The 27,068-nt window shown below is 42.5% G+C and overlaps 3 protein-coding genes and 2 pseudogenes across 13 annotated transcripts in view; all 5 read left to right on the forward strand.

Annotated features, from left to right (window-relative positions):
* Positions 1–15,937, forward strand: part of LOC124326966 (unconventional myosin-XV-like) — a 37,871-nt gene extending 21,934 nt beyond the window's left edge. For 4 of the 8 annotated variants that reach the window (XM_046785695.1, XM_046785688.1, XM_046785686.1 and 1 more), the window contains 22 exons: positions 175–327; positions 828–1,006; positions 1,364–1,552; positions 1,699–1,887; positions 2,131–2,205; positions 2,355–2,570; positions 2,637–3,101; positions 3,174–3,292; positions 3,363–3,567; positions 3,645–3,776; positions 3,858–3,986; positions 4,071–4,186; positions 5,978–6,122; positions 8,925–9,042; positions 9,781–9,902; positions 13,526–13,698; positions 13,760–14,087; positions 14,153–14,366; positions 14,433–14,932; positions 15,016–15,220; positions 15,296–15,429; positions 15,495–15,937. In XM_046785695.1, coding sequence (XP_046641651.1) covers positions 175–327; positions 828–1,006; positions 1,364–1,552; positions 1,699–1,887; positions 2,131–2,205; positions 2,355–2,570; positions 2,637–3,101; positions 3,174–3,292; positions 3,363–3,567; positions 3,645–3,776; positions 3,858–3,986; positions 4,071–4,186; positions 5,978–6,122; positions 8,925–9,042; positions 9,781–9,902; positions 13,526–13,698; positions 13,760–14,087; positions 14,153–14,366; positions 14,433–14,932; positions 15,016–15,220; positions 15,296–15,429; positions 15,495–15,728 — 4,340 coding nt within the window. In that variant the 3' untranslated portion in view covers positions 15,729–15,937. The remainder of the gene's footprint in view (positions 1–174; positions 328–827; positions 1,007–1,363; positions 1,553–1,698; positions 1,888–2,130; positions 2,206–2,354; positions 2,571–2,636; positions 3,102–3,173; positions 3,293–3,362; positions 3,568–3,644; positions 3,777–3,857; positions 3,987–4,070; positions 4,187–5,977; positions 6,123–8,924; positions 9,043–9,780; positions 9,903–13,525; positions 13,699–13,759; positions 14,088–14,152; positions 14,367–14,432; positions 14,933–15,015; positions 15,221–15,295; positions 15,430–15,494) is intronic. The other 4 variants (XM_046785689.1, XM_046785690.1, XM_046785694.1 and 1 more) reach the window with 4 other exon arrangements.
* LOC124327106 (cytochrome P450 4C1-like) overlaps positions 1–18,795 on the forward strand; it is a 204,788-nt gene extending 185,993 nt beyond the window's left edge. The window contains exons 1-4 of one of the 3 annotated variants that reach the window (XM_046785984.1): positions 16,469–16,628; positions 16,691–16,796; positions 16,860–16,956; positions 17,013–18,795. In XM_046785984.1, the coding sequence (XP_046641940.1) occupies positions 17,061–18,644 (1,584 nt within the window). In that variant the 5' untranslated portion in view covers positions 16,469–16,628; positions 16,691–16,796; positions 16,860–16,956; positions 17,013–17,060 and the 3' untranslated portion in view covers positions 18,645–18,795. Of the gene's footprint in view, positions 1–16,468; positions 16,629–16,690; positions 16,797–16,859; positions 16,957–17,012 lie in introns of those variants that run through there. The other 2 variants (XM_046785986.1, XM_046785987.1) reach the window with 2 other exon arrangements.
* Positions 18,796–19,377: 582 nt separating this feature from the next.
* Positions 19,378–21,443, forward strand: LOC124327163 (annotated as a pseudogene).
* A 534-nt stretch (positions 21,444–21,977) lies between these two features.
* On the forward strand, positions 21,978–24,304 carry LOC124327107. 2 transcript variants are annotated; one of them, XM_046785991.1, is made up of 4 exons: positions 21,978–22,137; positions 22,200–22,305; positions 22,369–22,465; positions 22,522–24,304. In XM_046785991.1, exon 4 carries the CDS (start codon positions 22,570–22,572, stop codon positions 24,151–24,153), a length of 1,584 nt encoding a protein of 527 aa, XP_046641947.1. In that variant the 5' UTR covers positions 21,978–22,137; positions 22,200–22,305; positions 22,369–22,465; positions 22,522–22,569; the 3' UTR covers positions 24,154–24,304. The 2 variants fall into 2 exon arrangements, with proteins under 2 accessions (XP_046641947.1, XP_046641948.1); XM_046785992.1 differs by having other exon boundaries at positions 22,527–24,304.
* A 582-nt stretch (positions 24,305–24,886) lies between these two features.
* LOC124327164 lies at positions 24,887–26,952 on the forward strand (annotated as a pseudogene).
* The last annotated feature ends 116 nt before the right edge of the window (positions 26,953–27,068 follow it).

The following is a 27,068-nucleotide window of genomic DNA, read 5'->3' on the forward strand; positions in this document are numbered from 1 at the left end:
TATATTAACAACAACAAAAAAGAAAATTTCAATTCATTTCAATTAACACTTAGATCAAAATTTCATAGTTGTGTCTCAAAAACATACCAGGACGATTGTAAACCAAATGATCAGTGTACTGATCTCCTTCTTCCGTCTGTCCTTTGTTTCTCTCTTTGTGTGTATGTGATTCAGCATACGCTGGACTGCCTTTCCCCATGCCAGATGCGGGACTCAAGTACTTCAACGAGATTGCCTCGGTCCAGCAACAACAGAGTTCGTCCGTGCCGCCTTTCTCTTTTCCCTACACCACCAGTAGTCCTCTACCTTTCTTTCAATTGCCGTCAGGTAAAAACACAGCACAGCAAAAGCTAAGCTTCACTCTAAACGGGCAAATGAAAAACGACTAAGAAACAAAACAAAACAAAACCATTTTTCCTATTTTTATTTTTTTAAATAAGAAATTTGCCGGGCATCGTCATTCCAGTGACCACATCACGACTTCATTTGTTTTTTCTCCCTCCCACGTTTTATTTTTTAATTTCATCCATTACAAGTGGACCAGAAATAAGTGAAAGAAAACGCCATTGACTTTTAAATGACTCAATTATAGAACCGTTCCGCTTGAACTAACGGCCTGGAAGAAAAAACAATTATCTGTCCGGCACTTAACCAGCACTTGCATAGTTATTCCGTATTTTGACATTGTACTTTTTTTCGTGACTAAACGGACATGTTCATTATCTAATTTTAAATGACTAAACTTCACACCACGTTTGCCCCCACTCTCTGAAGAACATTCTACTAGAAATCATTACTAAATTTGGTTCAAATTGCGTATTCGATAGGATTCCCATCGATGGGTGCACCCAATTCTTCCAACAGCGGTGGGCCGACCAGCGGTATGGATCACGCCATGCAACAGAACTTGAGCCGTGCTTTTCTCCAATCGGCAGTGGCCCAGAACATGCAGATCCAGCAGCAATTGATGGCCCAGAATCAAGCTCTTCAGCAGCTACTCAATACGGTACTTAAATGGCTTTAGATACAAATTCACCTTGCCGCACTGTGTAGTAGTAGTAGATGGAAAACCCGAGTAGATTTGAGTAGTTCACACACTTTTTTTATGTCCTTCTTCCAACGTTTTGTTTGCGGTTGGTTCTTTAGTAGTAGTTTGCTCGACTTGTTTTGACTGCACGCAGTTTTACATTTTCCTTTTTGTTGTTTGGGATCTTTGAGTGTTGCCCTTCAATCATACTCTCTTTTCTCTACTTTTACTCTTCATCTCTCTCTCTCTCGGCTGTGATCATTTCCACCTGGGTCTCTTATCGGACACGCCCGCTCTCCTCCTGGACGTTTGTAATGACCGTCTTGCATGAGCCAGCCGGCCCTACTCCACCCATCACCACTTCTACCACCTTCCACCGTTACTTCTGCTCCTCTGATCATGACCGTTTCGCCCACGTCTCCCGTCTTGATGCATGTCTCCTCCACCATGGCTACCGCTCGCCCGGACGCCGCTCAAAAGCGCCCAGCTACCAAGGAAGCTGGTGATGATGACGATAACGAGCAGGTGAAATCTTTCTGCCAACAACAACAACAAAAAAAGAGAATGATTGCTTTGCTTGCTGGAGAAAAAAAGGATTGTGGCGTCACGGAGAGTGAACATTTGAATGAAGTCTAGCGCATAGAATGACGAACGTGTTGATTCATTTGCAGGGCGGCAGTCGAGCAGTCGACATCCACGACGATTCCGATCTGTGGCGCATCGAAGGACCTTCGACAGTGCTGGCCAGGAGCGGTTCCCGCGGTCAGGGCGATCAAGTGCCCGCTCCCATTCTACCGAAATCACGCAGGGAATCGGGGCTACCCGTTCTGGAGTCGCGCCAGTCCTTTTCACGGGCACAGGTACGACTACACTACACACACAAGTCATCACCTACTTTTGCTAAATGCTTACAGACCGGCTCTTTGTCAACGGTTGAGTCTCTTGTCCATTGTCGTGCTCTGTGTGATTCGGTTTATGGACAAGAATTTGGTCATTTTCTCTTGTTGTTGCTCTTTCCCACGGCTATACCGATTTTGCACGTTGCATGACGTCCCTTTTTTGTTTGTTTGTTTGTTTGTTTTTCCACATTTGCATGCGCACAGCCGAACGACAGCACACCCGAGCATGTCTCTAACTCACGCAAGTTAAGCCAAAGTCACGAACCTACCGTCTTCAAGGTGAGTTGGATTTGCTAATGATTTGATTTCCGCCCAGGAAATGGTAGAGTCTGAGGAAGATGCGGGGAAATAATTCCACCCTTGGAATTAAAAAAAACAACTCGAAAATGTAATGTAATAAATTTTTTCTACGTTGTTGCATGACACAGGGGGCTCCACCTCCACCACCACCGCCTTTGCCGCCAGAGCCAATTTTCGGCGACCCCAACGCATCTCATCACTTGATGGACACTTACGGACGGGCCAAAACGGTCCGCATCGGCAAATGGAGATGGCCGCCAGCGCGTTCGGATGACGATCCGGCCGTTCCGCAGCTCACTGGAAGCTTCCTTGAATTCAAGATGCAACAGAATCAACGAAGACGAGTACGATGATTTCATTTCTATTAAATCCAAAAGTATTTTCACTAATTTTTGTTTTTCACTTTGCAGTCGTCAGAAAACGCCCAGCCTTACGAGGGTGTTGAATGGGATTCTTTCGACATGGAGTCTGAGGAACCTAAACCGGAAGAAGAGATTCAAGATTCGTCCAATGCTTTGTCGATCTTTAAGGGCCGAGAGCGCAGCGTCAGCCCCGTCCGTCAACTGAGGGATGTCAAAGCCTCGCCCGGAAGTATCGGCAAACTCAAAATCAGTTCGGAGATGAGAGCCAAACTGGAACTGGTGACCATTGCCCATCAAGCAACGTCCAAACCGTCTAACGAAAGATCGCCGGAACCGAACGGGCGCACTGAAACAGGCGGCGTTCGTAAACTGGAAGACAACCGTCGCCTGATGTTGCAGCAACAGCTGAGCGGACGGAAATGGGATTCGGTCGAAGAGGTAGAGCGCATCACCCGGAGGGCTTCGTGCGAGGAACGAAGTGATCTGATCAAAGCTGTTCACCAAAGGCCTCCCGTTCGTGACGAATATTATTATTTTGTTTCCGTTTCTGTTTCATTTGATTTTAAATGTTTCATTTTCATCCAGCCCGACCAAGTAGATAGAGCTCGTCGTAGTAGTGATATGTCATCGTCGAATACGCGGTCATCACAGTTTGAAACGGCCCAACGATCCTCATCTCCCCCAACCACTTATTATTCCATGCAGTAAAAATTTTCTTGAATTCTATTTTTTTTTTTTTTTACCTGGACTCTTTTAACCTGGTGATCATTGCAGGGAATCGAATGGCGTCTCTTTGTCAAACGGATTGGAGCCTCGTTTATTGGCTTCATTTCCATACGAAGATCAGCGTAAATCATCCATCGACGACGAACTGGCTACAAGAGCCCTGGAGAGCATCCACACCAAGTTGTACGGACCTCTCAACGCTCCGTTTTTCACTTATAATAACGTCCCCTGGACGCTTCACGTCCGCAAAGAGGTATGCACATTCTTCGCATGTCGAGTGAAAAGTGTTTCGATGTTAATCTCTGGTGGTGTTTGTTCTGGTCAATCAAGTTGTTCTCACCGTCGGAGAACGCATTGGTCCATCCACTGGGACTGCACTTGATCTTCTGCCAAGTAGTCCAGGATACGTACAATGACGCCTGTCTCAGGATCAGTCGTGACGACCGTGCCAAGATGCAACAGGTTCGTTAAAATTTGATTGCAATTTCACCGTTTAGAATTTTTTGCAGCTTTTGACAATTCAATTTTTTGAAATTTCAAAAGATGTTGGAGAATTACGGCATCTCGCCAGAGAACGCCACCAATGGCCACCACAAAATAACGCTCAAGCGCAACGTTGTCGAAATGGCCAAAGAATGGCCACTCTATTTCGCTCGTCTCTATCCCGTTTCGGTAAGTGTTCTTTATCCTTATTTTTTATTTACATCCATCGCCCGCATATGATTCATTCGCGATTCTTGTCTTTCCTTCCGCCAGGGTACCCGACAACACGCTGATGTTCAGTTCTTGGCCGTTTCACACTCTGGCGTCCGTTTGGTCAAGCGCCAGCAGATCGGTCAACTGGAATCGCTGCACGTGTTGCAATCGTTCGGGTAAGCCACCTCATCTAATCTTCTCTCGAAATCTTGAAATTCCTCGCGTCGCTTTCCCCCGTCAATATTGAAACCCTCCTGGGCAAGACCACCACTTCCGCGTGATATTCTCAGTAGCACAGATACACTACTATACTACTACTGGCTGACCTTTTACCGATTAGAACCGGTTCTCGTGACATCCGCGTGCTCTTAACGGTGCTTCGCTGCACTGCACTTGTTTGTTATCTCGGTCAGGAAGAACGAAAAACACACAAACATGTGTTTAGCTCGGGAAAAAAGAAGGGCAGCAACGCAAGTTGATGGCTCCATCTATTCAAATGGGCTGTTTGTTTTTTTTCGGTTGCACTGGCAATTTTCCGAACCGTCATGTTACGATGAGCGATGCTCTAGTCAAATGTATAGCATCTGTGTGTGTGTGTACATTGTGATGATAGTGGCCTGATTTGTTAGCTTGTAGACGCGGTCGTGATTGGAAGAGGCAGCTGGTCATTATATCAACTAGTCATTGCCGAAACCCCCACCGTGGAGTGCTTCATCACTCTGGCCACGTCTCCTCCCATTTCTTTATGAATATCGCACAAAATACTTACGGCGCACAAATCTCGGAATGAATCAACATCTTTCGATGGAAATTCTTGGCTTGTCGGGAACCCCCCACAGATTCATTTTTCTCGCAAGATAATTAAGCGAAAAAATTCGTTGAATTTTATTTAAGAAATAGGAAAAAACGTTGATCTTCCAAGTAAAATATTCCATATTTCACATCAAGCCAAAACTCACCTTCTTCTTTTTTATTTTATGTCGTCATCTCTCTGATGAGTCATTTGCTACCTGTCAATCGACACACATCCGGTTAACATCTCCGGTTGTCCCCCTTGTTGTGTGTGAAATACTGGGCGTTGTCAGGCTTCTGAGGCTTCGCAACTAACGTCACCGATTCCGCTCCGTTTCCTCATTCGTCAAGCCTCAATGTTGTTTATTTTATTTCTGTTCAAAAACCAGTCCACGATGAAGGTTGACTGTACCATCAGGTTTGCTAAGGCCAAGAGGGAGGGATAGAAGAAAAAGGTTAATGGGCCCTCCTCCCGCATCCGGTCCGTTTTTCTCGTTCGTTTTGTCTATTTTTGAAAACAGAAATATCAGCTGTTGCGTGAATGTTTTCTTATTCACGTCGACTTGTCTTGCTTTGTTGCATCCTGTTGTTGTTATTGTTGTCGGGATAGGGAGCGGAATCGAGGGGAAAGAGGAAGAATCCATTGCGCAGTATAATGTCGTGTGCTCGAAAAACCCCGTCGGATATGTACGACGATGACATATACCTGCCACGCTGTTAAAAAGAAAAAAGAGAAAGCGAGAGCGGCAATAAGTGCTGCACTTGTATCAGATTGTGCGATCCTATTTCGACATGGCGCATCGTGTCGCGTCCCTCCTTACCTGTTGGCTCCTCCACCGCCCGTGAAAGCGCCCTGTTGCACGGTGGGTTACACACTCGGGAGAGAGTAGGGGCTGCAAAGGAAAGGAAAAAAAGGGTAGGGGCTTACATTCGAAGCCAGTCCGCTTATTCACCTGAGCAGACTAGAGTGGTTAAGTCGTCAACTGAGACTTCTCGAGGCTAAACTAGTGGAACCTTCTCTTTTTGTTTCCCCCCTCGGTTAGAATTCAAAAGTGTTTCTAGTTTCGAATTGAAACGAGTAGTCCAGTTCTCTTTGGTGTCCAGACATACTTATACCCATTTTCGTTTTGTTCTTGTGTCTTTTATATATTTTCTACGAATCGACAAACGTCCAGTTTCAGTGACATTCTCAACGTCACAACTCCTCGATCCAGCACCTTGCAGATTACACTGAGGACAGGCGGACCGTTCCAGTTTTACACGCAACGAGCTACTCTCATCAGAGACCTCGTTCATCGCTTCGCAAACGAAGCCGAAAAGGTACGTTCCAACGTTCATTCCGTGTATCAGATTTCTAAAAAATAGTATTTCAGTCCGTGTTGTTGGTAAACACGGAATTTCGTTAAAAAATTCCGTGGGGGGCCATTCGGTTGAAAATTTTTCTTTTTTTTTTTTTTAAGTGGCCGACAAGTTTTTTGTGTTTTTGTTTCTTGTTTTGTTTCGTAATGGAATAGTAAAGCAGCCGATCCCAAACGTGACTGAAGCTCAAACGAAACAAACTTGTGTATCAGGTAGGAGGTTATACAGTAGGTGGGCCAGCTCAAATGCTTAGGCACGTCGTTGCATAATTCCTCCCCCCAAAATGCCTATGTTTAATGATTTCAAATGGGCACCGTTCCCGACAGTAGGAGGAGGAAACTAATTTATAACCGAATGATAAATTATTGACACGTAAAAAAAAAACCCTGCCGATCGGAATTGTTTACCTGTCGTATATAAGGAAAACAAAGAACCCCTAAAAGAATATGGTCTGTCATTAGGTTAGGAGCAGAAGCAGTTAAAAGTCATCGATAGAAACCAACGAGCTCAACATGTTGGTCTAGGTTCTTGTTTTCTTATCTTTTTAAAAGTTTGTGTAAGGAAACGAAGTCATAAGGAAAAACAAAACAAAAAAGTTATATCAAAGGCATTTGCAGGTTTTTCGAAAATTTGAATGATAAAGGAACATCGTGAACGTTATTCACCGGATACGGTTGTTTTCCAGCTACAACAGTTGCTGTTGTTGTCGAACTCGTTCTGCAACTCTTCCCCCCCCCCCTCTCTGGCCGCCAAGAATGATTATTGCCGACTGTATCTAATCTGGATTGTTGGTAGCTTTCCTGCTAAGGAGCTGAATGTAGAAATTCTCTCAACAGGTTTGTCAATTCGAGTCGAAACCAAAAATCAATTCAAGCGCCGGAAATTTGAGATGAAAGTCGATGCGGTTCGTGTTGTGATTTTGAAAAAGCTATTTCCATCGATTATTGGTTGACGCTATAGAGGCGCTTATAGCTAGTCATGTTTGGCCGGCAGGATTATTATTTCAAAGGGGAAAATCTTGTCATTATTTGGAGAGTATCTCCCCTTCCCACCTGAAATTATCCAAACACCTCTGAATCTCTATTACAGCAATTCAAATGATCAAAGTGGTCAAACCTACTCCCCCCTCTTTTTGCGGGCATGTGGCGGTCGCTTATTAAACTACTGCGGTCTAGACGGCGCGTGAGTTGTAGATCGTCACGATTAGGGAGGGGCCGATTTGCCTGCTGGCCTCTAGCTTCTTTATAGTCGGTAGTTGGGGGTCTGCGATCTCTAATAGTCGGCGGCCGTATTGTACGTGTACTAGTGTGTAATCATTAAGTTATTTTTCTTTAGCCTTAGACTTTCACCCTTCACGACAAATTTGTACGACAAAACATCCCCCCAAAAAAGGAAAACGCAAAGTTCGGCCGCGAGTTGAATAAAAGAGTCCATTAGCGCCATATCCTAACCAAACAAGTAGAGTACCGCCTTCTTTTTTCTTTGTGTGTCCCCTCTACTTTTTTTGAAAAAAAAAAAAAGAAGGTTAGAATTCGTCGGCGAGGAGGTAACTTGTACATTGCGAAGAAGACTTTCTATTAACGCTAAAATAGCAGGGCATCTCATAATGCCTCTTTGACACGAGGGAAAGCTGATTGCATTTGGCATTCGTGCGGGACTGTCTATCTTTTCACCTCTCTCTCTCTGCGATAATAGAGGCGACATCGTTAAAAACATAAAATGGATGTCTGTATATACGCCAAATGTCGGGGGGCCAGGTACAGATGACGTCAACCTTCATCAGAGAAAAACAGCTGGCGCCCAATCTAAACAGATGCTCAATTGCAGTCCAATCCCGATACATACGAAACGGTTTCCTATCGTTGGTTGCTTAATCGATCGAGCTGTCGGTTGTTGTTCTTTCCCCGCTTCATCAATCTCGGAATCAGGCGAATGATGTACGGGCTATGATCACGGTAGCTTCCCAGCTGATTGTGTTTGATAGCCAGCCAACTTGCTGGGCTGCTTTCTCTCGTTGTAATCTGACACTGTTTTATTGCTCGTCCTATTCAATTGAAAATTGCTTTTGTGATGATATTTTCTTAAACTCTTAAAAGGAACGCCGACTTTCTAAAATCATTCAAAGGTTAGATAAGAAATTGAAAAAAGGAAATTTCAAGATGAATCGCTCAATCAAACGGTTTTTCGTATAGTTTCATCCGCAAGACCCCCATGTGTTTTAAACGATCGAGGGGGGGGGGGGGAATTCCACCACCGTATCGTTTGTTGTCCTCGGTAAAAAGATGATGCACACGAAATGATTTTGAGGCTTTTGATATGGTGGTGTATATCTCCGGAGTTTGTGACGCTCCGGCGGATTCGTTCAAGGGAATGAGAGTTTTTTCCTGTTGGCTATCGCCGAATTCCTTTCTATTCTTCGGCCGTCCTTTTGTGTGTTAAGCTTCACATTGTGTGTGTGTTTGTGGATTGGTTTTGAGATAATTGCGTTAGCGTTCCCCATGAAAGCGCCGTGGTGACCAGTTGGCCACAATTCGCCGATAGATTCGGCCCAGTGCCGACGATAAATGGCAGCTCGGCGGTTTTTTTCAAAATGAGTTTTCTTTTTCAATTTTGTGGCTAGCGGTGACGCATACGCCGCCCTCTCTCTCTCTCTCCGATGTCGTTAAACTGCGTATTTCATACTCGACTTTATACGATGGCACTTTTCGGCCTTAATACCCATAATTTAATCAAGCTTTTAATGTCATTTTATGTGTCCAACAGGAACCGTTAGAGTATGTGAAAGCGGTGGCCAATTACGTCACCCGCGAATCGACTCTCCTCAGTTTCCACAAAGGCGACGTCATCCAGGTCGTCCGAGACGAGCAGTACGTCGACAAAGGTAAATTATTCATCCGACAATTCTTTCATGGTTTCTATCCAATTCTCTCTCCAGTCGAGATTAAACGTCCCAGATACGCAGTCTACAGTTTATAGGCGTTGGCTCGAGGCTATCACTCTTGTAGCTTTTGATGTCGTTTTATTTTAAATTTTATTCATTGCCTTTCTTTGATTTCTTAAAAATGATACCGCGCGTGTTTCACTCAAGCTTCAATCTGTAAGAGCTTCTTTTTCCATGTTGTTTGGCTCGGATGTTTGGAATGGCTAAACAAAGTTTTGATAGTTGCATCATTCGATAAGCATCGTAGGCATGCGGCGCATGCCGAATCAACCTTCTTTTTTCTCTTGATGGAATTGATTGAAATCACGCAAACGAACGCTCCGTTATATTCATATGGCCTCGGAATCGGGTCAAGTAGGTCTACATAATGTTGCAGCACGAATACTTTTTTTTTCTTTTTCTTTTGGTTAACCGAAACTGTTTGTGTGTGTGTGGGTTTTTAAATATAGATGCACGACGTGATTAACGACACAGTGTGATGCGACGGGAAAAAAATAAGATTGCTCTGCATTTGAAATTAAAAATTAGTTTTCCCTGGAAAACAGGTTTATGTTCCGTCATCGTGTAGGAATATAGTAGTGTTGGCCCGTTAAAAAAGAACGGCTATTGAGTGCAGAAAAAATATAAAACGGCCAATGATTTATTCTTGTTTTGTTTTTATTTTTTCGTACAAAACAGGCTGGATGTTTGGCAAATTAGACGGTCGCGTGGGAATCTTCCCGGCCGACTACGTTGAACCGATGAGTCGCATCGAGGCTCGCAAGATTTCGGCCTCTTCATCACGGCACACCAATCAACAGGTACGTCAAATTCTTTTCCTCATTTGTCTATTTTCTTTCTCTTTTCCCCCCTACTGTCCCAATCCATCTTCCGGCTACTCTATCCCTACCAATCACAAACAAACAAACCAGCCATGAATGACTCGATGACTGATGAGTGATGGATCTCCACCAAATGTTGTTTACGTGATTTGTTTGATAACTGGAAAGACCGTAAGTCGACAAAACGGACAAATGCATCCATCTGCTCAATAATGCCGACGAATTCCGCCCCGCTTAAACTGGCCATTTGGTCGGGGGGGATGTTGTTGTGCGAGCAACATCAGGTCATCTTTTTTCGGCCGCGCTGCTAACGGTATCGTTCGCTCGGCCGGGAAGAAGAAGAAGAAAAATCGTGAAAGAGTTTGCTGCTAATAATCTCACGATCCCACCGTGCCACCGCATGGAAGCGCAGGTGGTCAATAACGACAGAATGATGTGTGTACGTAATAACAAACAGCAACGAAGAACATGCTGCTAAAGGAGTTGGGGGGAAAAATACGGAATAGAAGAACACACCTCCCCATCTCTTTCTCTCGTTGTAGGTGCGCGAGTGTGTGAGAAAACGTTATGAGGAAGAACTTTCGTTGCGTTTGCGGCACAGCTGTCGATGAGATTTTTTCCACCTTGAATTTTGATTATCTTTCCTCGTTGTGCTGACAGTGATCGTCGAAAGAGCATCCGCGGCGGATGTAGTGCGTTGTCGTCCAGTTGAATCAAATTCTCCCCTCTCCGCAAAAAGAAGAAAACAAAAATGATGTCCGGATTGAGTGATCCGAATGCAATCCGGCCGAAAGGCAATCATCGCGTGCGTTTCGAGCAATCGTGGGTGGAATTATCTTCGTCGTTACGTAAACGGACGGCTCAGCGCCGTACAGCTATTACAGAATCCGAGCGCTCCGACTCCGAGTGGCTTTATCGCAGCTCGTCAGGTTCGGAATCTTGTTCGGCCGCAACTCACCCGGAACAACTGTAAGTCTGTTTGTCAAAGTCCTGTCAAAAAAAAGTGCCGGGAAACAAAATTCACAACCTCGTCGTATATATTTCATCTCACGAAAGAAGTTCACGATTTGTTGTTTTGTTGTTTTTTCAGACGAATTTTTAACCGGTTTTCGACTTAGTTTTTTATTTGTTATCCGCTATATATTGTAGCAGCAACAATTTAATCGAATGATACCGCATATAATGTGCGCAGTAATCATAATATAGAGAAATGTAGAACTTTTTGAATCGAAACTTTCCGATTTCCCCCCTCCGGAATCAACTGTACTTTTTCGTTTGTAATTTTTACGATCGCATACCCTTCAATTTTTACGACTTGGAAAATCACAGTTATTCGATACAATCGAAACGATAGGACTGCTGCGGTATTACGCCATTTGTCGTGAGAGAATATGGTCCGAGGTTGTGCACATTCACGTAGGCTCGGCACTTTTGACACAAAATGCGCACAAGTTACATCAGAACGTCATGATCGATTGATGTTTTGTATTTTCTCTTCTTTTTTTTGCGCCGACAAAATCCGCGCAGAAACAACAAGAGCCACAACGTCAATCTTGGCAATAGTAACGGTCCAACACCTGTTGCCGAACCGGCCCACATGTCCTACGGCATCAAGGCAGGAGGAGGAGGAGTTGAAATAGTTTCGAGAGACTATAGACGAGAGCTTCAGGGGCCCCTCAAGAAGGCCGATAAGCGTGCGTTTGCAGCCCCCAAAATCCCGGTCCCGGTTGAACGGCGCCGGCAACGAGCGCTGGAGCCGGGCGACGAAAATCGCGTGCCGACCATTCCAGCGATGAACAACAGCCTCCCGTTGGAGCAAATAACGGACCGACAAATAGCCGCCGCCGACATGGCCGCTGATTCGCCCAAGTTGCCATTAAACGCCGAATCGGTCGCTCACTCGGTCACAGCGTCCGACCGGGTCCAGACGTGCCAACAGCAGCGACCAGAGTGGCCCACACAGCACCAGAAACTCCGCAATCAATGCGGATTCTTCCGGCAGATCCTCTCGGAGGAAGAAGTCATCTACGACATGCCCAACCACTGCAAAGCCTCGCCGGAACCGCTTCCGGTGGAAGAGGCCATTTACACGGAGCCGTCTCTGCACTCGGTGTGCAGCACGGTGACCAGTTTCGGCGAGCGACGCCCAGTGTTCGGTGCCCTTCCGTCATCTGGCGACGATGACATTGGTGGTTCCTCGCACTATGCAGATCCGTTTGAGCGCTGCGGCAGCCTGCTGGAACACAATTACGAAGAAATGGATTTCGACGAAGATATTTATCAACAAGATCCGTTCGACAGCCAGCCGCCGCCGCAGGAGTCGGTCGACTCGAACGAAAATACCGAGTCCGGTTTCAGTGACGGAAGCAAAAGTAGCCGGCCAGGTGGTGGTGGTGGTGGTTATTTCTCATCGGACAGTGAGGCTAGTTTAACTATTCCGGCCGGTTTGGCCCGCTCGAGGGCGGCAATGTTTGAATCGATCGCTCAAGCCAATCAGCGCGTCATCCGCCCGCAATACGGATCTCAGAAATTGGTTCAAGCCCTTGGCCCGCAGCTGGCCCTCTATTCAATGGACTCTCTGCCTCCGACAGAGATTTTTCAATCGATTAAAACCAAGAGCAAAAGCTGTCCGCCTTCGTTGAACGCCATCAACTGGTCGATGGATGTGTGCGTTGAAAACGATGGATTCTTTATGGAATTCGCCAATCAGCGCATCGCTCTACCGGAACCGGGTAGCCCGACCAGTTGTTCCTCTCTGCAGTCCAGCAGTGAAGCCTCGTCGGGAGAAACGGAAATGACCGATAGAAGCAAATCCAGCAGGAAAGTTTCGTTCGTTTTGGGGCCCGTTCGTTCTTCCGCACCGAGTCGTCTACTCTGTCCAAAAATCCCACCGGATGAAGACGACCAACCGTTGGTGACTCACAAAGGAAAGTCTGTTAGTAGTTCGTCGACTTCTACCAGCTCTGCTGTTGTCAGTTTGGCCCGTTTCTTTAAACAAACGTTGACTGTCATCGGCAGATGCGGCGGTGAAGGTCAAATATCCGACAGCGAAAGTTTAATTTCTCATGCGCCGGATGATCTTTTGAGCCAGTCGGATTTGGAAATGTTTTGCAAATCCAACGGTGAGAAGCGTCTCAGGAAGGACAGCGGCACAGATATGACTCCTCCGGATGCTTCACTCTACGATGGAAGTGCATTGGCCATTGACGACATTGATGCGGCCCTGGCCATCTTGGAGATAAAGGCCAAGGCTAAGTCTCGTCACGCGTCCAACAGCAAACAGACCGAAACTATTTCAGACAACTGCTCGGATGATTGTTCCTCGTCTTCAGATGGAAGTGATATGGACTCTGGCAGCTGTTCGTCCGGAAGTTCATGCGAATCCAGCTGCAATTTGACCGATTGTTCAAGTTGGACCAACGATTGCTGTAGTGAGAGTCTCACATCGTCTGACGTAAGAGACCGCAATAATGGGCATCCATCGGGGCATCTCCCAATCCTGATCCCTTCCATCTCGTGCCTTTCTTCCGAGTTTCTTTTATCCAAGATTTTGCCGTTTGAATGTCTAATATTGAAGTTTGTTTGTTACTTTGATTTTGTAGGATGATTATAGAGGTGGAGCCATATCTCCCGGACCCCATCACGACACATCGCTGGATATGACCAGCTCAGACAATTCGCGTCTGGACGATCCCGGAAGTCCGACTCAACCGAACGATGGAAAGCATTCGTTACTCCAGTTCGCTCTTTACCATTTCCGACAGAGTCCAGAAAAGTACAATCAATTCATTCGTCCTAAAAATAGATTCAGTGTTTCTAATTATTCTATGTATCAGTAGATTCGAAATGTTGCGTCATGACGACGTGAACACGCTCCGTTCCGGAGCTGGCGACAACGTCAGCAAGTCGGAGAAGAAAAAGAACAAAAACAAGAAATCAAAGGATCGGCCAGAGTCGGTGGCCGGTGCTGACTGGACGTGGAAAGAGCAGGTGGATCTGGTCAAGTTTACCAAATCACCCATTCAGGCTTCTCTGTTGCAGCTCGATTCCAACGAGCTCAACAAACTGGCCCTGGAAGGTTTCCTTTCCATCATGAAGTATATGGGCGACTACCCGATGGCCAAAGGGCAGTCAGAAGTTGACAGTGTGTACACTATTCTAATGGTACTACATTCATTAGCTCTTCATAGAATATATCATTCTAATCATGTTTTCCCTGTGCTGTATAGAATTGCCACAAGCATGAAGCGCTGCGTGATGAGACCTACTGTCAGGTCATGAAACAGACGACCAATAACAAGTCTTCACGCCCAGATTCTTGTCAGCGCGGCTGGAGGCTCTTCTCCATCACGGCTGCTTATTTTAGTTGTTCTGAAGTATTGAAACCGTACTTGTTCAAGTACCTTGAGACAGCAGCCTACGATAAACGACGAGCTTATCACGGTATGAAACTTATTGACTTGGTTGACGAATACGTTATAAACTTATAATATTGGCTTGCTCGCACAGGAACGGCTATGGTTTGTCTGCAGAATTTGCGCAAAACTCTGCGATACGGTGGGCGTAAGAACGTGCCCAGCATCGAAGAGATCACGGCCATCACGGCTGGCCGAAATTCCAAACGTCAAATGTATCGACTTCCAGGTGGTACGGAGCGAGTAATCAACACCAAATCCACGTCGGTCGTCCAGGACATAATCGAAGAGATTTGTGGTGTGATCAACGTTCGATCCGAACAAGAAATGGAAGAATATTCACTGTATTGCATCGTGGAAGGTGATACGTTCACTATGCCCCTTGCTCGCGAAGAATACATACTCGACGTCACAACCGAGTTGCAGAAGAATCAACAGGTTTACTACCTGATCTTCTGCCGTTCAGTCTGGCACTATCCAATGCGGCTGGATAACGCTCTTTACATTGAAATCGTCTTCAATCAAATAGCACCTGATTACCTGGAAGGATTGTTGCTTGTCATGCCTGGCGAGCAGATTTCTCAAGATTGCGTTGTAAGTTATTTTTATCACACAGTTGAACGAATTCTAATCATATCTTTTTTTTTTTTCCTTTTTTCCTTTTCTGTTTCATGCAGTATGACATTGCAAAAGTTGCTGCTTTACTTCACCGTGCAGCTGATTTAGACCACATGCCTACCATGAAAGAGACCAAATATCTATTGCCGAAGCCGGCCCTCTCTGTTCGTGACATCAAACCTCCACAATGGGTTAATCTGGTCCAGAGCTCTTGGAAAGAAGTCGAACATTTTAAACCGTCTCAGGCCAAAGCTCAAGTTTTAGGTTCGTTTTCATTTCCTGTGACGCCACTATAAAACCGGGGCTTCTTTAATCAAAACCGAAAATTGCTTTTTCCAGAGGTGTTAGAAAAGTGGTCCCTTTTTGGTTCGAGTTTCTTCGCCGTCCGGCGCGACGCAGATCCGGCTGAACGATCTGAACATATTTTAGCGCTCAACCGGAACGGTGTTCACTTCCTTGATGTCATTACTCACGTAAATTAGATTTAAATTCATATTTACAAACGAAATCATATTGATCTTAATTTGTTGTGTTTAAGGAGACTTTGATGCACTATCCTTATTCCGAGGTGATATCTACTCGCAAAGTCAAATCGGAAGAAGGCCCCCTTTTCCTGGACATGAAATGTGGAAATTTGATGCAGCAGCGCGTGACCCGCATTCAAACAGATCAGGCCCATGAGATATCTCGCCTGATCCGTCAATATATCACCATTCAACAACGCATCCAGCAGCAGAGCGTTAAAGAAGAGAGTAATCTCGCTTCACGCTGATGATCCAATCGCTTTTAAAATTACTGTTTGCCGTGGTATATAAAGACAAAATCGCAAATAAAATTTAAAAAAAAAGTTAAAATAAATAAACAATGAAAGAAAAATTATTCTTTCAACATAGCCCATTTTTAAAACATTTCTATGCTCCTATTGGCCATTGTGTAATTTCTCTGTAAGATTGGGACTAATATACCATTTGTAATAGTTAAGGACGCATTTTAAAAAAGTTTATTTGAATTTGAATGATTTTAAAATTTGGTTGAATCTCGGTAACACACGGTAACCATTGCAGCAAACGGTTAAAGAACCCTTAGTCTCCTGAGTCCTGACAGTCTTAAGTCTTAACATACGTATCTGACATAAGACATAAATAAAGAAACACATTGTTTCTGGATTTTAACATATTAAAGTTCTAAATTAATTTCTTAAAATTCAGTCGATCCCTATCCTTGTGTTCAGTTTTCAGAATCATTTTTCAAATCTTTTGCAGGTCGGTGATTTTCAAAGCTCGAATCGAATCCATCTATCTTTTTTTTCGTGTTTGCTACCACCCTATTAGTGATTTTTAAATAAGTTAAAATGTATAATTTTCCCTTAAACTCCAATAGCTCTGAAAAAAAAACAGTGAAACAATCAAACAAGTAAACAACTCATAATTGCTAAATAATAAATAATTTGGCAACGGTTAAAATTTAAAATTCAAATTCAGTCACCAGGGGGACTTCCGCTGTATTGCAGCCCAGCTCCCCAGCAACACGAGTGACGAGGGAAAAAAAACCGTTAGAAAGTTTCTCGCACTTGTGCCAGGCAGACATCGTCAATCAGAGCTCAAGAATCTTAGTTGAAATTAAAGTTTTAACTTTTTCTACTTCAGAATTGTTTTCTTCTTACTTCAACACGGTAAGCCTCTATTTTCTAATTATTTAGTACTATTACTAACCTAGTTTTGATAAAATTGGTAGAAGAATCAAGTTCATTCCCCACCATTTTGAAGACTGCTTCCAATTTATCTTCCACATAGCTGGGATTTGTTCCTACTGAATGTTTGTTTCTTCTAACGACAACAAGGTAAACCTTTTTTTTCTCCTAATTTTGTATAAAAAATAACTTGGTTTTGGTAAATAAATTTAGGAGAATCATTAGTACATTTCCCACGGTATTTGAAGACTGCTTCCAATTGATCTTCCATCTAGCTGGCATTTGTTTTATTTTCCCATCAAATTAGCAGGTATTTATCGCATAAAATTCTTCCTTATATGTGTACTAAAATTTTAAATTTCTCAGAACAGTACTGACTACAGACCGTCTGACCAACCCAAAGCACGGAAGAAGATGAGTTCTAAAAGGAAAGCTGATGATGTGACACCTAAGAATCCCTCTAAGAAAAGGAAAATTGATGAAATGATTGACTCTCTTCTGCTTGAAGTAGAAAACAAGAATGTGGCTTACTTGAAGTATTTTGTCGAACAAGACCAAACTGGCAACTTCCCGTTGAGTGAACAGTGGAGATTAGTGTTCATTCCTGCCCTATCTGACACCACTATTTCAGACCAGATCTTTCATATCCTCAAGAAGAAGTACCCAGGCATCGAGCTCCTGAAGAAAAACGATAACACAAAAAACCCTGATAATTTGATTCTACCATGCAAGGCTGATACAGAGCAGCTCATTGAAGTACTGGAGCTGGTCGGCGCTGCGTGTGTTTTTTATGGGAATCTCAGTGATCGAAGATACGGCTGGAGCTGCTGGTATAAAGCCACGAATTTGCGAGGAGGCAATGCCATTCTGAAGACGACCTTGCTCCAATCAGAAATCCAAAAACTTGCTATGAGGAAAAAACTTGAATTCCAAACTGTTCAACAATTGGAAGGATTGCTACGGCAGAGGCGAACGCACTGGTCGACTCAAGCAATCTTCACTTGTCTACGTATTTCGAAGAAGTGTGACTGCTATCCGAATAGATTCATCGTCTACAATTCGTTCAAATCCGCTCTTCAAGGATGGGGGGGCAGAAACTTTCCCCGGCCCCGCGCGTTCGCCTTGTCCCTCCACCTGTTTGAGCTCTTTGGAGAAACAGAGTTTTTGGACACTTTAGTAGAAAATGAAAAGAACTTGGAAGATGTTCCACAGTCAACTTTAACCGAATTCTTCAACACCCTGAGGGACCCACAACGGATTCAAGAACTGGCTACAGTATTGACATTTGACCGTTTGATGACTTCTCTGGTTTTCTCTTTCGTATACCAGGTGAAAGTTCACAAACACGCTCGAAATGATCAAATCAAAATCAAAGATTATACGATCAAATCAAAAGCCGACAAGCTTGAAGAAATTTCACAGCTGATTCTTGTTATTCTCAAACTGATGGTGTCAATTCCGATAACGAAGACTCAGAGAAGACAACTGAAGAATAAGCTAGCGCTCTACATAAACATCTATGAACTCAAGCGGGTATCTCAAAAACCAAACCTCTTGCTTAGAGTATGCACGTCTCACCAAGGAACACCCAACGAGTTCAAGCTGATCAAGTTGTTGCTGAAAGCAGGAGCGGATCCCAATGCTGTAGATCAACAACGCTGCAGCCCTCTTCATCTGCTGGCAAAAAGTGAACATCTCTCCTCTCATTCGTGGACCAATCTTTCTTACTCTACTCGTGCTGAAAACTTCACTGCCATCGTTCGAGTTATCTTTGATGGAAGATTCCATCAAGATCAAGTCAATCTAAGTGGCCAATCAGCATTGGAGTGTCTAAAACCTCTTTCGAGCTATCCAGATACTGAGTTAAGCCGACTGGTAGGCAATTTCTCGCAGGGTGTTCGTCCGTTATCTTGCATCGCAGCGAAAGAAGTTCGAAGGAATCAACTCCCCTGTGAAGGTATACCTATGACCGTTCAGTCTATGGTTTTGCAGCACTAGTTCGTTTCGATACTGCTGGAGCCTAGAATTGAATTGTTTTCCTTTTTGGCGTCTACATTAACTTCCGAAATTTTTCGTATTGATCCTTGTCTTTCGTTTGCATCGAATAACAACCTTTGTTTGTGGATGAATAAAACGAGTTAATAACTTATTATCTGATATTTTAGATCTATTTCTTGCATTTTGCACTTTCACTTCAACTATTTTCACAAATCTCCAAGTCGAAAATTACATGCTATGAAGAACCTATTACATAATAAGATTTCAGAAAAACCAATTACAAAAGTTAAATTCTGTTGTTTCACCAGGTGGCAGATTGATATTTAAGTTTTCAGAGTCTTGTCTTCGGGAGTTTGGGCAGGGGTATGGAGAGAGGGTGTGAAGAGTCAGAGAAGAGAAAGTAGAGAAGAGCCTTAGTAGCTAAGGCATCAATATCTTGAAGATTTACAACTCAGGGAAAAAGTAACGTGAACATTAATGCCTTAAAGAACACAGTAATTAAAAATAATTTTGGTAAAATACCTTGCAACATATATATCTTAACATATACCTCATAAATTTCACAAGTACATTAGAAGCGAAAAAAGGGCATAGTGCGAAAAAATAAAAGTAAAAATGCAAAAGTACAAAAATATTAATTGTGAATAAAATTTATGACGTCATCTTTAACTAAAAAATTCACGCTTAGTTTTTGCACCGTTTCTTTGGTAGATGGCGTTTCATGCAGAATTTTTTTAATTCGCGTCGTCTGCTTGGAAGGAAAACATGAAATCGAAATCGTGACTGAGAGAGTAGGTAGATTTTACGTTTACGTGTTCAAATTCAATTCACAGCAAGATGAACCACAACCAGCGATTCATTCGCACGCTGTGCTTGCTTGTGCTATTGACACAAAATATCTGTGTCATTGAGGCCGCGGAAATCACGAGAGAAGGCCACCGCACAGATGCGAATACTACCCGTCAAATAGTGGAGAAACTGAAAGATGAGAAGTCAAACTTATTAAACGTGTTAGCCGTTCCCGTAGCCAACCATGACACGTTAGTTTTCTTCTATTGGGGGATGCCGTATCAATCATTGAAAAATGTGTGTTCATTTTCCAAGTTCTTTAGTCATCATCACCCATCTCACGACGAACTTGATCCTGCTCTGCCCGGCAAAGGTGCAGCTGAAGAAGAGCATCACAATTCGCTATCCATCTTCCTAGTCCTTGTCCTGCTTGGCATCTGCATCCTGTTAATCTAATCCATGTTATGCTCAAATTTCACTTTCACTATGTGCCTGAAAGTGTTGCAGTCATCTTTATTGGTATATGCAACTGGTGTTATTTGATTTAATGAATTGAAATCAATATGCATATTTTTTTTATTCAGGTGCTTTGGTGGGGCTGTTTCTGAAGCTCATGTCGTATCAGAATGTTGCAGACTGGGCCAAAGAAGCAGCTTTTTCTCCAACAATATTTTTCCTTGTTCTACTGCCACCCATCATCTTTGAATCAGGCTACAATTTACACAAGGTACACTTTGTTTTTATAGGAAAACTTTAATGCAGATTGACTTATTTTTGTGTCATTACTTTTGCAGGGCAACTTTTTCCAAAACATTGGATCCATCACAGTATTTGCTGTGTTTGGTACTCTTATCTCAGCTATGATAGTGGGCAGTGGAGTTTATCTTTTAGGATTGGTAATAATAATAGACGAATATTGTTATCATTAGTAGTAAATTCAATTAAATTTCGATTTAATTTCAGGCAGACATTGCTTACAAATTAAGTTTTATCGAAAGCTTCGCATTTGGCTCGCTGATCAGTGCAGTGGACCCTGTTGCAACACTAGCCATCTTTCAAGCCCTGGACGTCGATCCGGTGTTGAATATGCTCGTGTTCGGAGAGAGTATTCTAAATGACGCTGTGGCCATTGTGCTGACGACGACAATCCTTGAAGTCGATTCTCCAGAGTTGCATAGCATGAGCGGTGGCCAGCTAGTGTTGCACGGTGTCGGCCGCTTCTGCCTTATGTTCTTCGCTTCGGCTGCCATCGGAGTGGCCTTCGCCCTGGCTACCGCTTTGATATCCTTTTAATCATCCGTTTTGTAATGAATCTTCTATACGGCAGTGTGATGTCATTTTCCTTAACCACGGTGAACTTGTTGAAATATGTCGAATTGCGACGCAATCCTTCTTTAGAATTTAGCATGACGATGGTCTTCACTTACCTACCGTACGCGTTGGCAGAAGGTATCCACCTTTCGGGCATCATGGCCATCATCTTTTGTGGCATTGTCATGTCTCATTACACCCACTACAATTTGTCGCCGATTACGCAAATCACAATAAAGCAAACGATGCGAACTATCGCCTTCATTGCCGGTGAGCTACATTTTCCATCCTTATTTGAAGATTGATCAAACATTCATTTTCTTTTTGTTAACAGAAACCTCAGTATTTGCATATTTGGGCCTCGGAATTTTCAGTTTCCCTCATCGGCTCGAACCTGCACTAGTCATTTGGAGTATCGTTCTTTGTCCGACAGAGTCCAGAAAAGTACAATCAAGAGCGTTAAAGAAGAGAGTAATCTCGCTTCACGCTGATGATCCAATCGCTTAAAATTACTGTTTGCCGTGGTATATAAAGACAAAATCGCAAATAAAATTTAAAAAAAAAAGTTAAAATAAATAAACAACGAAAGAAAAATTATTCTTTCAACATAGCCCATTTTTAAAACATTTCTATGCTCCTATTGGCCATTGTGTAATTTCTCTGTAAGATTGGGACTAATATACCATTTGTAATAGTTAAGGAAACATTTTTAAAACGTTTATTTGAATTTGAATGATTTTAAAATTTGAATCTCGGTAACACACGGTATAACCATTGCACATTGCAGCAAACGGTTAAAGAACCCTTAGTAGTCTCCTGAGTCCTGATACAGTCTTGACATATGTATCTGACATAAGACATAAATAAAGAAACACATTGTTTCTGGATATTAACATATTAAAGTTCTAAATTAATTTCTTAAAATTCAGTCGATCCCTATCCTTGTGTTCAGTTTTCAGAATCATTTTTCAAATCTTTTGCAGGTCGGTGATTTTCAAAGCTCGAATCAAATCCATCTATATTTTTTTTCGTGTTTGCTACCACCCTATTAGTGATTTTTAAATAAGTTAAAATGTATAATTTTCCCTTAAACTCCAATAGCTCTGAAAAAAAAACAGTGAAACAATCAAACAAGTAAACAACTCATAATTGCTAAATAATAAATAATTTGGCAACGGTTAAAATTTAAAATTCAAATTCAGTCACCAGGGGGACTTCCGCTGTATTGCAGCCCAGCTCCCCAGCAACACGAGTGACGAGGGAAAAAAAACCGTTAGAAAGTTTCTCGCACTTGTGCCAGGCAGACATCGTCAATCAGAGCTCAAGAATCTTAGTTGAAATTAAAGTTTTAACTTTTTCTACTTCAGAATTGTTTTCTTCTTACTTCAACACGGTAAGCCTCTATTTTCTAATTATTTAGTACTATTACTAACCTAGTTTTGATAAAATTGGTAGAAGAATCAAGTTCATTCCCCACCATTTTGAAGACTGCTTCCAATTTATCTTCCACATAGCTGGGATTTGTTCCTACTGAATGTTTGTTTCTTCTAACGACAACAAGGTAAACCTTTTTTTTCTCCTAATTTTGTATAAAAAATAACTTGGTTTTGGTAAATAAATTTAGGAGAATCATTAGTACATTTCCCACGGTATTTGAAGACTGCTTCCAATTGATCTTCCATCTAGCTGGCATTTGTTTTATTTTCCCATCAAATTAGCAGGTATTTATCGCATAAAATTCTTCCTTATATGTGTACTAAAATTTTAAATTTCTCAGAACAGTACTGACTACAGACCGTCTGACCAACCCAAAGCACGGAAGAAGATGAGTTCTAAAAGGAAAGCTGATGATGTGACACCTAAGAATCCCTCTAAGAAAAGGAAAATTGATGAAATGATTGACTCTCTTCTGCTTGAAGTAGAAAACAAGAATGTGGCTTACTTGAAGTATTTTGTCGAACAAGACCAAACTGGCAACTTCCCGTTGAGTGAACAGTGGAGATTAGTGTTCATTCCTGCCCTATCTGACACCACTATTTCAGACCAGATCTTTCATATCCTCAAGAAGAAGTACCCAGGCATCGAGCTCCTGAAGAAAAACGATAACACAAAAAACCCTGATAATTTGATTCTACCATGCAAGGCTGATACAGAGCAGCTCATTGAAGTACTGGAGCTGGTCGGCGCTGCGTGTGTTTTTTATGGGAATCTCAGTGATCGAAGATACGGCTGGAGCTGCTGGTATAAAGCCACGAATTTGCGAGGAGGCAATGCCATTCTGAAGACGACCTTGCTCCAATCAGAAATCCAAAAACTTGCTATGAGGAAAAAACTTGAATTCCAAACTGTTCAACAATTGGAAGGATTGCTACGGCAGAGGCGAACGCACTGGTCGACTCAAGCAATCTTCACTTGTCTACGTATTTCGAAGAAGTGTGACTGCTATCCGAATAGATTCATCGTCTACAATTCGTTCAAATCCGCTCTTCAAGGATGGGGGGGCAGAAACTTTCCCCGGCCCCGCGCGTTCGCCTTGTCCCTCCACCTGTTTGAGCTCTTTGGAGAAACAGAGTTTTTGGACACTTTAGTAGAAAATGAAAAGAACTTGGAAGATGTTCCACAGTCAACTTTAACCGAATTCTTCAACACCCTGAGGGACCCACAACGGATTCAAGAACTGGCTACAGTATTGACATTTGACCGTTTGATGACTTCTCTGGTTTTCTCTTTCGTATACCAGGTGAAAGTTCACAAACACGCTCGAAATGATCAAATCAAAATCAAAGATTATACGATCAAATCAAAAGCCGACAAGCTTGAAGAAATTTCACAGCTGATTCTTGTTATTCTCAAACTGATGGTGTCAATTCCGATAACGAAGACTCAGAGAAGACAACTGAAGAATAAGCTAGCGCTCTACATAAACATCTATGAACTCAAGCGGGTATCTCAAAAACCAAACCTCTTGCTTAGAGTATGCACGTCTCACCAAGGAACACCCAACGAGTTCAAGCTGATCAAGTTGTTGCTGAAAGCAGGAGCGGATCCCAATGCTGTAGATCAACAACGCTGCAGCCCTCTTCATCTGCTGGCAAAAAGTGAACATCTCTCCTCTCATTCGTGGACCAATCTTTCTTACTCTACTCGTGCTGAAAACTTCACTGCCATCGTTCGAGTTATCTTTGATGGAAGATTCCATCAAGATCAAGTCAATCTAAGTGGCCAATCAGCATTGGAGTGTCTAAAACCTCTTTCGAGCTATCCAGATACTGAGTTAAGCCGACTGGTAGGCAATTTCTCGCAGGGTGTTCGTCCGTTATCTTGCATCGCAGCGAAAGAAGTTCGAAGGAATCAACTCCCCTGTGAAGGTATACCTATGACCGTTCAGTCTATGGTTTTGCAGCACTAGTTCGTTTCGATACTGCTGGAGCCTAGAATTGAATTGTTTTCCTTTTTGGCGTCTACATTAACTTCCGAAATTTTTCGTATTGATCCTTGTCTTTCGTTTGCATCGAATAACAACCTTTGTTTGTGGATGAATAAAACGAGTTAATAACTTATTATCTGATATTTTAGATCTATTTCTTGCATTTTGCACTTTCACTTCAACTATTTTCACAAATCTCCAAGTCGAAAATTACATGCTATGAAGAACCTATTACATAATAAGATTTCAGAAAAACCAATTACAAAAGTTAAATTCTGTTGTTTCACCAGGTGGCAGATTGATATTTAAGTTTTCAGAGTCTTGTCTTCGGGAGTTTGGGCAGGGGTATGGAGAGAGGGTGTGAAGAGTCAGAGAAGAGAAAGTAGAGAAGAGCCTTAGTAGCTAAGGCATCAATATCTTGAAGATTTACAACTCAGGGAAAAAGTAACGTGAACATTAATGCCTTAAAGAACACAGTAATTAAAAATAATTTTGGTAAAATACCTTGCAACATATATATCTTAACATATACCTCATAAATTTCACAAGTACATTAGAAGCGAAAAAAGGGCATAGTGCGAAAAAATAAAAGTAAAAATGCAAAAGTACAAAAATATTAATTGTGAATAAAATTTATGACGTCATCTTTAACTAAAAAATTCACGCTTAGTTTTTGCACCGTTTCTTTGGTAGATGGCGTTTCATGCAGAATTTTTTTAATTCGCGTCGTCTGCTTGGAAGGAAAACATGAAATCGAAATCGTGACTGAGAGAGTAGGTAGATTTTACGTTTACGTGTTCAAATTCAATTCACAGCAAGATGAACCACAACCAGCGATTCATTCGCACGCTGTGCTTGCTTGTGCTATTGACACAAAATATCTGTGTCATTGAGGCCGCGGAAATCACGAGAGAAGGCCACCGCACAGATGCGAATACTACCCGTCAAATAGTGGAGAAACTGAAAGATGAGAAGTCAAACTTATTAAACGTGTTAGCCGTTCCCGTAGCCAACCATGACACGTTAGTTTTCTTCTATTGGGGGATGCCGTATCAATCATTGAAAAATGTGTGTTCATTTTCCAAGTTCTTTAGTCATCATCACCCATCTCACGACGAACTTGATCCTGCTCTGCCCGGCAAAGGTGCAGCTGAAGAAGAGCATCACAATTCGCTATCCATCTTCCTAGTCCTTGTCCTGCTTGGCATCTGCATCCTGTTAATCTAATCCATGTTATGCTCAAATTTCACTTTCACTATGTGCCTGAAAGTGTTGCAGTCATCTTTATTGGTATATGCAACTGGTGTTATTTGATTTAATGAATTGAAATCAATATGCATATTTTTTTTATTCAGGTGCTTTGGTGGGGCTGTTTCTGAAGCTCATGTCGTATCAGAATGTTGCAGACTGGGCCAAAGAAGCAGCTTTTTCTCCAACAATATTTTTCCTTGTTCTACTGCCACCCATCATCTTTGAATCAGGCTACAATTTACACAAGGTACACTTTGTTTTTATAGGAAAACTTTAATGCAGATTGACTTATTTTTGTGTCATTACTTTTGCAGGGCAACTTTTTCCAAAACATTGGATCCATCACAGTATTTGCTGTGTTTGGTACTCTTATCTCAGCTATGATAGTGGGCAGTGGAGTTTATCTTTTAGGATTGGTAATAATAATAGACGAATATTGTTATCATTAGTAGTAAATTCAATTAAATTTCGATTTAATTTCAGGCAGACATTGCTTACAAATTAAGTTTTATCGAAAGCTTCGCATTTGGCTCGCTGATCAGTGCAGTGGACCCTGTTGCAACACTAGCCATCTTTCAAGCCCTGGACGTCGATCCGGTGTTGAATATGCTCGTGTTCGGAGAGAGTATTCTAAATGACGCTGTGGCCATTGTGCTGACGACGACAATCCTTGAAGTCGATTCTCCAGAGTTGCATAGCATGAGCGGTGGCCAGCTAGTGTTGCACGGTGTCGGCCGCTTCTGCCTTATGTTCTTCGCTTCGGCTGCCATCGGAGTGGCCTTCGCCCTGGCTACCGCTTTGATATCCTTTTAATCATCCGTTTTGTAATGAATCTTCTATACGGCAGTGTGATGTCATTTTCCTTAACCACGGTGAACTTGTTGAAATATGTCGAATTGCGACGCAATCCTTCTTTAGAATTTAGCATGACGATGGTCTTCACTTACCTACCGTACGCGTTGGCAGAAGGTATCCACCTTTCGGGCATCATGGCCATCATCTTTTGTGGCATTGTCATGTCTCATTACACCCACTACAATTTGTCGCCGATTACGCAAATCACAATAAAGCAAACGATGCGAACTATCGCCTTCATTGCCGGTGAGCTACATTTTCCATCCTTATTTGAAGATTGATCAAACATTCATTTTCTTTTTGTTAACAGAAACCTCAGTATTTGCATATTTGGGCCTCGGAATTTTCAGTTTCCCTCATCGGCTCGAACCTGCACTAGTCATTTGGAGTATCGTTCTTTGTCCGACAGAGTCCAGAAAAGTACAATCAAGAGCGTTAAAGAAGAGAGTAATCTCGCTTCACGCTGATGATCCAATCGCTTAAAATTACTGTTTGCCGTGGTATATAAAGACAAAATCGCAAATAAAATTTAAAAAAAAAAGTTAAAATAAATAAACAACGAAAGAAAAATTATTCTTTCAACATAGCCCATTTTTAAAACATTTCTATGCTCCTATTGGCCATTGTGTAATTTCTCTGTAAGATTGGGACTAATATACCATTTGTAATAGTTAAGGAAACATTTTTAAAACGTTTATTTGAATTTGAATGATTTTAAAATTTGAATCTCGGTAACACACGGTATAACCATTGCACATTGCAGCAAACGGTTAAAGAACCCTTAGTAGTCT

This window comes from Daphnia pulicaria, chromosome 2 (assembly GCF_021234035.1).
Source record: "Daphnia pulicaria isolate SC F1-1A chromosome 2, SC_F0-13Bv2, whole genome shotgun sequence".
In the NCBI taxonomy this organism is placed as follows: Eukaryota; Metazoa; Arthropoda; class Branchiopoda; order Diplostraca; family Daphniidae; genus Daphnia; species Daphnia pulicaria.

Bases quoted from the DNA above. Each gene is read 5' to 3' on its own strand.
- LOC124327107 (XM_046785991.1), top strand. From the start codon at position 22,570: ATGAGTTCTAAAAGGAAAGCTGATGATGTGACACCTAAGAATCCCTCT.